Genomic DNA, 12,125 nt, shown 5'->3' with positions numbered 1-12,125 from the left:
TCTCAACCATAACTGACGCCTGGCCGCCATCACCGAAGCCACCCCTCTGGCTGACTTGCGAACCAAATCGCAGTCCGCGTCTGTCAAAAACGCAGCTGCTGGCTCCATAACTGCCCTGGAATTTACTCCAGAATCACTGACCTCCTGAGAGAGAAGCAAACAAGAGCAATTCACTAGGGAACAAAAAGAAGCTATCTGTAAGGTCATACTCAAATGCTTACTTAAGGATGGCCTCAATCCTTCTATTGTGCACATCCTTCAAGACTGCTCCTCCTTCTATGGGGATAGTCATCCACTTGAAGACGGCACAGACAAGTGTGTCTACTTATGGAAGCCGCAAACGCTCTCTCGCACATGGATCCTGGATCCAGTGGGTACAGGCCTTCCAAAACCCCTCTGGAGTACCTCACTCAAGATCAATCAATTTATGAATGACTTCCATAATTTGGAAAAAACAAGAGGACTTGTGCAGAGAAACCAAAATGGGATTTTTTTTCTTTGGTTCAGACATGGAATCAGCACCAGGTACTCCCAAGCATCTTTAGTCTGAGAAAACAGAACCGATAACATCTTTTTGAAAGAACCACAACATACTCCTATATGGTTCCAGTCCCGGAGGAACCCAGCCTCCAGAGAGTCAGGATCGGCCTCATCATCTGTACCATCCAGATCCCTATTATCAGGCGAGTGAGAGGCAAGACTGGACGGGACTGAGGACTGTGCCAGAAGAAAGGATTCCAATCTTTGAAAAAATTCCACCCAAGAAAAGGCAGAAGGATCCATACTAAACCTAGCAGGCACCTGTCCTGTGCCCACTGAGCTATCTGCCTCCGCTGACAAACCAGTTAAGGGTAGAGATGTGAATCGTTTTTTGTGATCATGTCGTTCTTCGTTTTTCGGCCGCCGCAGGAAATGTCGTTTTTTTGCGGTTCGGGTCTTTTTTTTGCGAAAAATCGTTTGAGTTTGTTTTTGTTAGTGCGCACTAACAAAAACTAACAAAATGTAACTGTTTTTGTTAGCGCGCACTGTTACATTTTGTTAGTTTTTGTTAGTGCGCACTAACGGGGACTTAGCGCGCACTAATCCAAAAAATGAATTTTCGCGAAAAAAACTGGAAAATCCTGATCATTTTTCGGGCTCCCCGAAACATGCCGAATTGGACAATTTCGTTGAAATTGTCCAATTCAGCAAAAACAAATGCACATCTCTAGTTAAGGGAGGACCAAGGTCAGGTGCCCCTCCTGACCTGTCTTTACCCAGACCTTCATCAGGCTGGGAAGAACCAGGTTTAGTAAAATCAAAGAGTAATTCCCCCTGAGCCTCCAAACAGTGCTGATACAAGTTAGAAGGAATGTTAGGCTGAGATGCCCAAATATGACTCCCACACCTAGGACCAGGCGCTTAGGTTTCTTTGCTACAGTCGCCATCAGATAAGGCTCACAACAATGTGCTAAAATAAATCGCCCAACTTGAACTCAGACAGGATGCTCAGGGAATGAGCATAAAAAAAACCAAACAATCGCGTTCATGCGTATGAGCATAAAAAAGGCACGTGCGTGCACAATTTGGGCGTCCTGGTAGGCACTCCTGTATAATCTTAACTAGGCACCGAACTAGGCATCCAGGTATGCGCACAACCAAAATGCACAACAGGCCGCACAATTGGGCACACAAGTCACAATCCGACAGAACCAAAGAGGGAAGTGCACAGCGCACAAAAAGCGTGTAAAGGTGATGCCGCCGCAGCCTACCACATGGTGAACGAGTCGAGCCTTGGAGCGGGGCTTAGCCGCAAGGGCTGCTCAACCCCCCCTCCCCCCTGATCCCAAACACCACCGGAGGCAGGAATGGCAGTTGGATCGCTTGCCAAGCAAGGAGACTATTAGGGATTCCTCCCCTCCCCCTTTCTAAACTCCCCTTCTCTTCTCAATTTTACAAAACTTTATCTGAGCTCAGACTGTCCTAGCTAAGTACAAGCACGCTCTCCGACTGCGGGGGGAGAAGGTAAATACCATCATCACTGTGCTCAACTTCCTGCATGCCTTTCAGCTGCCCCCTTTTTTTTTTTTACAGCTAAATCCACACCAGCTCAAAGGCCAAGGAACTCATCTGCGGGACCACAGAAATCACCTCAGGAATTCTCAACTGGGGGAGGGCAGGGCAAATTCATTTTCCCTGATTCTTTCTCCTTCCAAAACTTGAAGCAATCCCCAGCTGGGAGACAGAGAATGCTGGCGGGCTGACGTCACTACAGGGGTACATATACTGTGATGTCAGCTTTGCTCTGTCTCCATCTGCTAGTAGAGGTGCATAACCCACTGGTTCTGGTTTCTGCTGACTAGACACTAAGAAATTGTACAATAAACCTGTCTCCTTTATGCTCTCCATACCTCAGCCTACTTACTTATAAAAACGACAACTTCTGAAGCATTTTTAATGCTGAGCTTCCCCACATAATTATTACGTTGACTGACCATATATGATTTGGATGTTTCGCAATGTAACAAAAATTTTGAGAAGTCACTGTTCTGGTTTTAGTAAAAAAAGAGGTGAGAACTCTTCTTTGTCTTCAGATTTATTTTAGTTTACTTTATAAAAAGACAAGCCGTTAAGCCCGTTAAAACGGGCTACATCCCTCTGTCTCTCACCTCCCCCTCATTCTCTCTCCCCTCCACCCCCTACCTCCCTCCCTCTCACCCACTCCTCCCTCTCCTCCCACTCAGTCCCTCCCTCCCACTCAGTCTCACTCCCTCCCTCCCCCTCTCTCCCTCCCTCTCACTCTCCCTCAGTCCCACTCCCTCCCTCCCTCATTCTCTCTCCCCTCCACCCCCTACCTCCCTCCCTCTCACCCACTCCTCCCACTCAGTCCCTCCCTCCCCCCTCCCCCTCTCTCCCTCCCTCTCACTCTCCCTCAGTCCCACTCCCTCCCTCAGTCCCACTCCCTCCCTCCCTCCTTCTCTCAGTCCCACTCACTCTCCCTCAGTCCCACTCCTTCCCTCAGTCCCACTCCCTCCCTCTCTCTCCCTCTCCCTCAGTCCCACTCCCTCCCCCTCTCCCTCTATCTCCCTCCCCCTCACTCAGTCCCCCCTCTCCTTCCGTCCCACTCCCTCCCTCCCACTCACTCCCACTCCCTCTCTCCCTCTCACTCAATCCCACTCCCTCTCTCTCCTCCCCTCTCACTCAGTCCCTCACTCTCTCTGTCAGTCCCTCCCTCTCTCTCTCCTCCCTCGCTGCCACCGCCGTTAAGCCGTTAAAAAGGGCTACATCCCTCTGTCTCTCACCTCCCCCTCATTCTCTCTCCCCTCCACCCCCTACCTCCCACCCACTCCTCCCTCTCCTCTCACTCAGTCCCTCCCTCCCACTCAGTCTCACTCCCTCCCCCCTCTCTCCCTCCCTCTCACTCTCCCTCAGTCCCACTCCCTCCCCCTCTTCCTCAGTCCCACTCCCTCCCTCCCACTCTCACTCTGTCCCACTCCCTCCCTCCCTCTCACTCTGTCCCACTCACTGTCCCACTCCCTCCCTCAGTCCCACTCCCTCTCTATCTCCCTCCCCCCCTCACTCAGTCCCCCCCTCTCCCTCCGTCCCACTCCCTCCCTCCCACTCCCTCAGTCCCACTCCCTCTCTCCCTCTCACTCAGTCCCACTCCCTCTCTCTCCTCCCCTCTCACTCAGTCCCTCCCTCTCTCTGTCAGTCCCTCCTTCTCTCTCTCCTCCCTCGCTGCCGCCGCTGCCACCCGCCGCCACCGGACGCCACCGCCGCCGCCGCTGGACGCCGCCATGCCGCTGCCACCCGCCGCTACCACCGGACGCCGCCGCCGCCACCCAATGCCGCCGCCGCCGCTACCACCGGACGCCGCTACCACCGGACGCCGCCACCACCCAACGCCGCCGCCGCTGGACGCCGCCGCCGCCACCCAATGCCGCCGCCGCCTCCCGCCGCCGCCGCTACCACCGGACGCCGCCACCACCCAACGCCGCCGCCGCTGGATGCCGCCATGCCGCTGCCACCCGCTGCCGCTACCACCGGACGCCGCCACCCAACGCCGCCGCCGCTGCCGCTGGACGCCGCCATTGTTTTTTCTTTTTTTCTGACGCTGGCTCAGACCGACGTGCTCGCCCGCACATGCGCGGTAGAGCTGGTCTCTACCGCGCATTTGCGGCACGTCGGTCAAGCTTCGTTTATTAGTATAGATTTTAGAATCCATTCCTTGTTATGTATATTTAGTTTGAAAAATACTGAAACATTTAGTTATTAAATTTTATATTCCACACATCCAATGTAGATTAGAATAACATTCATAAAAACAAAAATCATATCATTTTTATAGGATAGATATATAATTCAAAAGTTATCTAAAAGCTTCATTGAAATGTAACATTTTAACTCTTTTTCTAAAAACCTTCAAATGCGCGCATGATTTCAAATTCCAGCATATCTTTGCTTGCATGCCAATATGCTGTCGGGCGGATTTTAAAAGCCCTGCTCGCGTAAATCCGGGCGGATTTACGCGAGCAGGGCCCTCGCGCGCCTATTTTGCATAGGCCGCCGGCGCGCGCAGAGCCCCGGGACGCGCGTAAGTCCCGGGGTTTTTGGAAGGGGGCGTGTCGGGGGCGGGGCCAAACGATGCGGCGTTTCGGGGGTGGCACGCGTTTCGGGGAGCGGGACCGGGGGCATGGTCGAGGCCTCCGGACCAGCCCCCGGGTCGAATGACGGCGCTCCAGCAGTCCGCTGGCGCACGTAGATTTACGTCTGCTTCTCGCAGGCGTAAATCTAGGGACAAAGGTAAGGGGGGGGGGGGAAGGTGAGGGGAGGGCGAAAGAAAGATCCCTCCGAGGCCGCTCCGATTTCGGAGCGGCCTCGGAGGGAACCGAGGCAGGCTGCGCGGCTCAGCGCGCACAGGCTGCCCAAAATCGGCAGCCTTGCGCGCGCCGATCCAGGATTTTATAAGATACGCGCGGCTATGCACGTATCTTATAAAATCCTGCGTACTTTTATTTATTTATTTATTTATAACTTTTTTTTATACCGAAGTTCAGGTAACAGAATTACTTATCACTCCGGTTTACATTATAACAAGTAGAAAACAATGACAACATATGTCTTACAATGAACAAGGGAGTGAACAACTTGGATAATATAACATAACATAACTAGGAACAGTAGCAGTACGCACTATTAGAGCGAAACTAGCGCATGGGGAGGGAGGTTTGCTAATTGGGGGGGAGGGGGAAGGAAGGTTGTTCGTGGAGGGGGGGAGGAGGGAGAAATTTCTTATTTATGAGTAAAAACATGAGCATAGGTTCTGGACGTCAACAGTATGAAAACAGTCTATGGGAGCTGTGGAAGACTAAGTAAGTTAAGGGAATGCTTGACCGAATAGCCATGTCTTGAGTCTTTTTTTGAACTTGTTGGGGCAATGTATCAGCCTTAGCTCCGGAGGAAGCAGATTCCACTGTTTGGGGCCTGCTGTGGATAGAGCTCTTTTACTTAAAGATGTTTTCATGGGAGGTGCATGTAGAGTTCCTCTTTGTGCTAATCTTAGCGGTCGGGAAGAGGTGTGAAGCTGAAGAGGGATTCTGAGGTCCAGTGGAGTGTTGTTGAATATGGCTTTGTGGGTGATTGATAGAAGTTTAAACAGGATTCGAGATTTGACTGGGAGCCAGTGGAGCTTCTTTAGAATTGGTGTTATATGATCTCTTTTGTTGGATTTAGTGAGACACCTTGTTGTAGCGTTCTGTAACAGTTGAAGAGGCTTTAGGGTGTAGACTGGGAGACCGTGAAGCAGTGAATTACAGTAGTCCATTTTTGAGAAGATGATGGATTGTAACTCTGACCTGAAATCGTGAAAATGAAGGAGGGGTCGAAGCCTTTTTAGAACTTGGAGTTTGTAGTAGCACTCTTTAACCGTAGTGTTGATGAAATCAGAAAAGCTCAGATGGTTATCCATGACCACCCCAAGGTTTCTGACCCTTGGGGAGAGAACTGGGAGCGGCATAAGGTGAGAGCTATTCAATGGAAGGGTGCCATCTTGAGTGATCAGGAGGAATTCTGTCTTGTCAGTGTTGAGTATCAGGTTAAGGTTAGACAGGAGTTTGGTTAATGGAGAGGAGGCAGGAGTTCAAAAAAAGTACGGTCTTTTGAAGTGATTCGGTGATAGGAATAAGGATTTGGACGTCATCTGCATATAAGTAATGGGTTAACTTTAGATTGGAAAGGAGATGACAAAGCGGGAGAAGATAGATATTGAATAACGTAGGGGATAGCGAAGAGCCTTGAGGGACCCCTAATGTGGAACTGAACGGTGGTGACTTTTTGCTATTGATCTTAACTTTGTAGTATCTGTTCTGGAGGAAAGATTTGAACCAGTTTAGAGCTTTGTTTTTGATGCCGATCTCGGATAGTCTTTCGATGAGATAATCATGGTTGATCGTGTCAAAGGCGGCCGAAAGATCAAGGAGGATGAGCAAGCAGGGATGTTTGTTTTCTAGATTCATGAGAATGTTGTCTGACAGAGATAAAAGAAGAGTTTCGGTACTGCGGGATTTGCGAAAGCCTAATTGAGCCGGGGAGAGGATGTTATTTTCAAGAAATTCAGAGAGCTGTTTGTTGACTATTCTTTCCAGGATTTTGGCAATGATTGGAAGATTAGCAATCGGGCGGAAATTTGCTGGGTTATCTGTAGAGAGATTTGGTTTTTTTAATAAGGGTTTTACGATGGCAAGTTTGAGGGGGTCAGGGACCAGGCCCTGTGATAGAGAGGCGTTGATGATCTGGGTGATAGGCTTAGTGACGTCTTTAGCGCAGGTTATGAGAAGGTTAGCTGGAATTGCATCAAAAGGGTGTGAGGATGGCTTGAGTTTCTTTAAAAGGTTTTCAATCTCTAAAGAAGATGTAAGCTCGAAATCCTCTAAGCGGGCTGTTTGTGGCGAGGAGGCTGAGGAAAGTTGAGGATATATTGGGCTGAGTAGTAGATTAGGAGAGCATGAATGATGTTGGGTAGGAACTTTATTGCTTGCACGGGAGGCGAGTAGGTTTGTTATTTTATTTTTGAAGTATGTGGCAAGTTCAGAAGCTTTAGTGGCAGCTTTGTCATTTGGGATCGTTGAAGAAGGTGGTTTGGTGAGCGATGAGACCAGGGAAGAGAGGGCTTTTGGGTCGTGGATGAAGTGATTGATTTTTTGAGAGTAGAAGTCTCTTTTTGTCTGAAGAATGTCGATCCTGTATTTGTGCATGAGTGATTTAAAGGCCGATAAGTTAGATGAGGAGGGGGTTTTTCGCCAATTCTGCTCCTTTTTTCTAAGTTCACGTTTCAAAGTTGTCAATTGTGGCGTGAACCATGGGTTTTTTTGTCATTGTTGTCACTGATGATTTTGGTTGTAAGCGGGCAGGTTGCATCGGCCACTTTGTTAGTGATTTTTATCCAAGAAGTCAGCGCAGTGTCAGCATCCGAAGGGTCGATGTGGAATAACTCGGAGGATAGGTGAGAACTGAGGGTTTCCTGGTTGCATAGCTTTCTGAATTGGACTGTGGATTTCTGTGTTACCGAGGGAGTTGAATGTAGGTATCGGAGGGAAGTAGAGATAAGTTTGTGGTCCGACCAAGGAATTGGCAGACAATCGATATGTGACGCTAGAGTAAAGCTCTGGTTGATGAAGATGAGATCTAGCGTGTGACCTGCTTTATGGGTGGGTTCGTTGATTAGCTGTTTGAAACCCATGCAGCTGAGGGAGCTGAGGAAGGATTCGCAATTGGAGGAGCGAGGAGTGGCATCCACATGGAGATTGAAGTCTTCTAACAGAATGGTCGGTGAGTCAATGTTAATGTGTTTTACAATGTATTCTATTAAAGGTGAAGGGTCCGCATCAAGATGTCCAGGGGGGGGCGTAAATAAGGCCTATTTGTAACTGAGAGGATTTGAAAATTGAGAATTCTAAGGAAAGTGAGGAGATAGCTGAGTGTAATGACAAACCAAGTTTTTTATTGGCAGCGAGTAGCAGGCCGCCTCCTCTTCTTTTCAATCTGGGGACGGAGAAAATGTCGTAGGTTTGTATGGGGAGTTGATTGATGCGCGAACAAAAGTACGCGATCACGCTTTTTAAAAAAATCTACCCCTGTGTGTATGGGCGCACACGTGCTCATTTTAAAATTAGCCTGTGATGTCCCTTACAGAAGCTATATTGCCAAGGATCTAATATGGTATTGCTTTCCAAAAGATCATTTTTTAATTATTTCTTACGCAATTTTTTTTTTATACTTGAAATTGGGCAGTAAGTGGAAACATCCCCTGCTGACAGTAGACTTGACTTTGTAGCTTTCTGCCACATCTCAAAACCCAACATGAATGTTCACAGATAGAGGCACCATTCCTGTGTGAAAGACAACCGAGAGAGGCCAAATGTGATGGCGCCAGCTTTGTGATAGTCCTGCTGCATTGTGAAAGCCCTGTCTAGAAGACTCCGTTTCCTTTAACTCACGTGCCCAATCCCAACAAAACGATAAGCATTCTAAAACTTACTGTCTTCCAGTAGATCCGTTATATTTAGTTCCAGAGAAGGAAAGATTTTATTGAACATTTTGAAGTCTTTTCCAAATCGGGGCATTTGAATTATCAGACAAGATGGTGCCTAAGAGAGAACCGAAATATTACGAGAGTCAAAATCAGCATTTGAAAGTTCAAAATATGTTCATCAGTTCTCATCCAGAGAAATAAATGGTTTAATTGATAAGTTACATGAATTATGTTATCGTTACTTAAATGTCTTCATCTAAAAAGGATGCTACTGTGACCCAAGTTTAAGGAGCCACTTCGATCTATCGGACTCAAGAAGCTGGCAAAGCTGAAATCTTCATCTTCAAGCATGTATGTAGCACTATATACCCCCAAACAGAGAATAAAAGAAACAAACGTGGTAATAAAAAAATTAGCTTCTATATACGAATATTTATTTCTCTTTTGCACTACCTTAGTGCATTTACCCACTGTAACTATTCAATAGACTTAGCAGGGAGGATAAGGAGCAGTCCAGTGTCATGCACTGGAAAAAGGTCCCAAAGTGTAATAAAGCTGAGTCCATATAAATGAAAATATTTTATTAATGTGGCTTGCACCGCAATAAAATGATAGCTGCATTGGGCATTATATATCATAACCTAAGGCCTTGAGCACGTGTCCATTTAAAAAGCATGCAATTACGAAAGGTTTTAAGTGAAGCCTTCCTGTTTCCAGAAGCTGTGAACTTGGTAGGAAGTTTGTTTCTCTTTTGTTTTAAACTGAGAAGTTGTGTTCTCCCTTTGGGAAACGTATAGCTTTATCTATTCATGGAGGGGTGGGGAAGTGAGGCCTTTCGGCTTGCCCAACCCCTGTAATAACCAGGTTTCATGTTCCTTTGAGAGAATGCCTCGAGTGTTCACTAATATATTCAGTATTTTAGTACATTTCTTTTTTTTTAACATTTTGTATTAGTACCCACATCTAGAACACCTTATAAATATTGAAAATAAAAGTAAATAAATACACCATGAAGGACAAAGACAATACAGTTGATGTAGAAATATGCTACATGCTTCTTTAAAACTGAAAAACAAACAAAAAAAACTCCCAAAAGGTAAAACCTAGACCAATAGCAATAAGTTAAATTGTTACTAACCTCGGCAAATTTCAAGCTGCTATTAATGAAAGACCATTCCAATAATTGTTGAATTGTAGGCACTCCAATGTTCTCATTTTTATCCATAAATATTTGATAGAAGTAACAGTCTTGCACTTTTTGGCCTGCCGACCTACAAAATTGAGATGATTTTCTTTTCATGGAAATGATTACTATTTTACTTTTATTTTTTTTAAGCAAGGGCTGCAGAAATGGAAATTCTCAAAGGGATTCTTGGGGATGAAGCAGGTTTTCCCATGCAGAAATCTTTAACAAAACTGCTCAGCTGATACGTGGGTAAACGTAACGCGTGTATGCTATTTCGTGCACGAGTTTACCGAATGGATGTCTTCTTGGGGACCGAGCAGGGAAAGGGTTTGGACTGAACGGGCACATTTTTGGATTTAAAAAAAGCACGTGCAGAAATTTTCACAAAAAACGTGTGTGGGAGATTTAGCAGGTGTAACCTGAGCAGGTAAGGTTTGAGGGGATAATTTTCAAAGCGGACTGATACGTGAAAATCTGCTTTGAAAATGGAGTGTAACTAGTGCCCGTATTTCCTGACTTTTTTTTTTTTTTTTATAAACACGCATTACAAAATTACTTCCACAATGTCTTGAAAAAACAAGTGACAATTTCCAAGAATTTCCTGAGTACAGAAACATGAGGTAAGGGATGCGCGCACACACGTTTTTGTTTTTTTTCCAGTCCTGCAGCTCCATCTCAGGGAGCTGTCTGTATTTATTGTACTTTAGGAAAACCCGCCAATGGTCTGTTATGACAACACTCACCCCCCCCCCCCCCTTTTCCGAAAATAAATTCAATCTGCTACATTTTTGTCTGGCAAGTACAATGAACATCGCCAAAAGAAAAAAAAAAAAAAAAAACACAATGCAAAATAAAACAGTGGAATTACAGCCAGAAACATTTCCAGGTACACGCGAGAGATGAATTTACCTGATCTTCAACAAAGGATCCACTCTTAGAATATGATGAAACAGAATGTTCAAAAATTCTTCAGGATCTAGACACACACACACATTGGATCAGGAAATGCAGTCAGCATTTAGCTATGAGCAATACCCAACATGCAGAGTTTTTATGTTTAAACATTTTATTGGCAGGTAAAAAAAACAAAACAAAAAAACAAACAAACCCCAAATGACATATAAAGCCTCAAAGTACATTGGTTCTGAAGCATTTCAAGGGTTTCAGTGGGCAATACATTTTTACCCCATTCTCACTCCATCCCCTCCCTACCCACCCCATTCCATATAAACAGATCAATTCCTCAAACATTTCCAATACTCGCAAAAAACTTCCAAACTGGAAGAAACATCATAAGAAAAAAGAAAAAAAAAACAAGCAGCCTAAGAACCAGTGTTTAATATCAAACCTCTCTCCCTTGGAGGTAAAGCATGAACAGTTTTCCCCGACGGCCGTAAGCACCAATAGTTGCATTTGAAGCTTATGCTTTCCATCCGCATCATTCTAAGCAAAGAATTCCTCCACTGCCAGAAAGACGGCGCTTTAGTCTCTTTCCAACTAATGAGGATAGACTTCTTGCCTAAAACACAGGCCTTTCTAGAAAAAAAAAATCATCTACCCTACGCTTAAATATCCTCAGAGGAAACTGTCCAAACAACATCGCCTCAGGACTCCTCGTGACAACGTAAGCCAATGTTTTGGAAAGATAGCTTGCAAGCTTAGCCCAAAAAGACTGGGGCGACTCACAAGTCCAAAATGAATGGATCCAAGTTCCTTCCTCTGCATTACATGCGACCCAAAACCTCGTTTGGGAGACGCCAGCTTTAAAGGTTTGCACATGGGAGATATATGCCCTTCATAAAAACATGTATTTCAGCTTCCCTAATGTTCATATTTGAAGAAAGCTCTTTAATGGGTTTATTAGAAGATTTTAGTATTTGCTCCAAAACGTGGAGGCCTCTCTCACTGGTCCAGAGAATCACAGATAGAGTGGAGTCAGTCTTCGGATCAAATTCATGCAGACCTTTACACATCATAGATAATGAAAGCTTCTTACTCTGCATTTTTAATAACGACCAGAGACGGATTTAATATTCTGCCGCCCCTAAGCACTGTTAGTGCTGTCACCCCCCCCATCCTGAGGTTGAACAACAGGGAACAGAAGGTCTCTAAGACACAATCCCCTCCTTTCCTCAGGCAGCCTGGGCCAGATTCTGTAGGAAAAGGGTAAAAATTCTGAAACAAGAACATTTCTATTACATTATAAAAATAGATTTAAAAAACCATATACATTCGTTCCATCCCTTTAACTAAGGTATTCTGGAGCTATGAGTCCAGGTATGAGCGCAGTTGTTCTGGCAAATTGAAAGCGTATCTCATGTTTTGAAATAATACAATGCAACGACATGGAAATCGTAAAATGAACTTGGCTCCTCGTTGGGTGACTATCCCGCATTGAAAGAAATTCTCTTCTCCTAATCTGAGTGTTAT

General features: G+C 45.7%; 1 protein-coding gene across 5 annotated transcripts in view; it reads right to left on the bottom strand.

Annotated features, from left to right (window-relative positions):
- The window catches only part of CYLD (CYLD lysine 63 deubiquitinase), a 102,331-nt gene that overhangs the window by 11,680 nt on the left and 78,526 nt on the right, over positions 1 to 12,125 (bottom strand). For all 5 annotated transcript variants that reach the window (XM_029608529.1, XM_029608530.1, XM_029608525.1 and 2 more), the window contains 3 exons: positions 10,605 to 10,671; positions 9,648 to 9,780; positions 8,516 to 8,624 (listed from right to left, as the gene is read on the bottom strand). In XM_029608529.1, coding sequence (XP_029464389.1) covers positions 8,516 to 8,624; positions 9,648 to 9,780; positions 10,605 to 10,671 — 309 coding nt within the window. The remainder of the gene's footprint in view (positions 1 to 8,515; positions 8,625 to 9,647; positions 9,781 to 10,604; positions 10,672 to 12,125) is intronic.

This window comes from Rhinatrema bivittatum, chromosome 7, assembly GCF_901001135.1.
Source record: "Rhinatrema bivittatum chromosome 7, aRhiBiv1.1, whole genome shotgun sequence".
Lineage (NCBI taxonomy): Eukaryota > Metazoa > Chordata > Amphibia > Gymnophiona > Rhinatrematidae > Rhinatrema > Rhinatrema bivittatum.
This window is presented reverse-complemented; position numbering and strand designations above follow the sequence as displayed.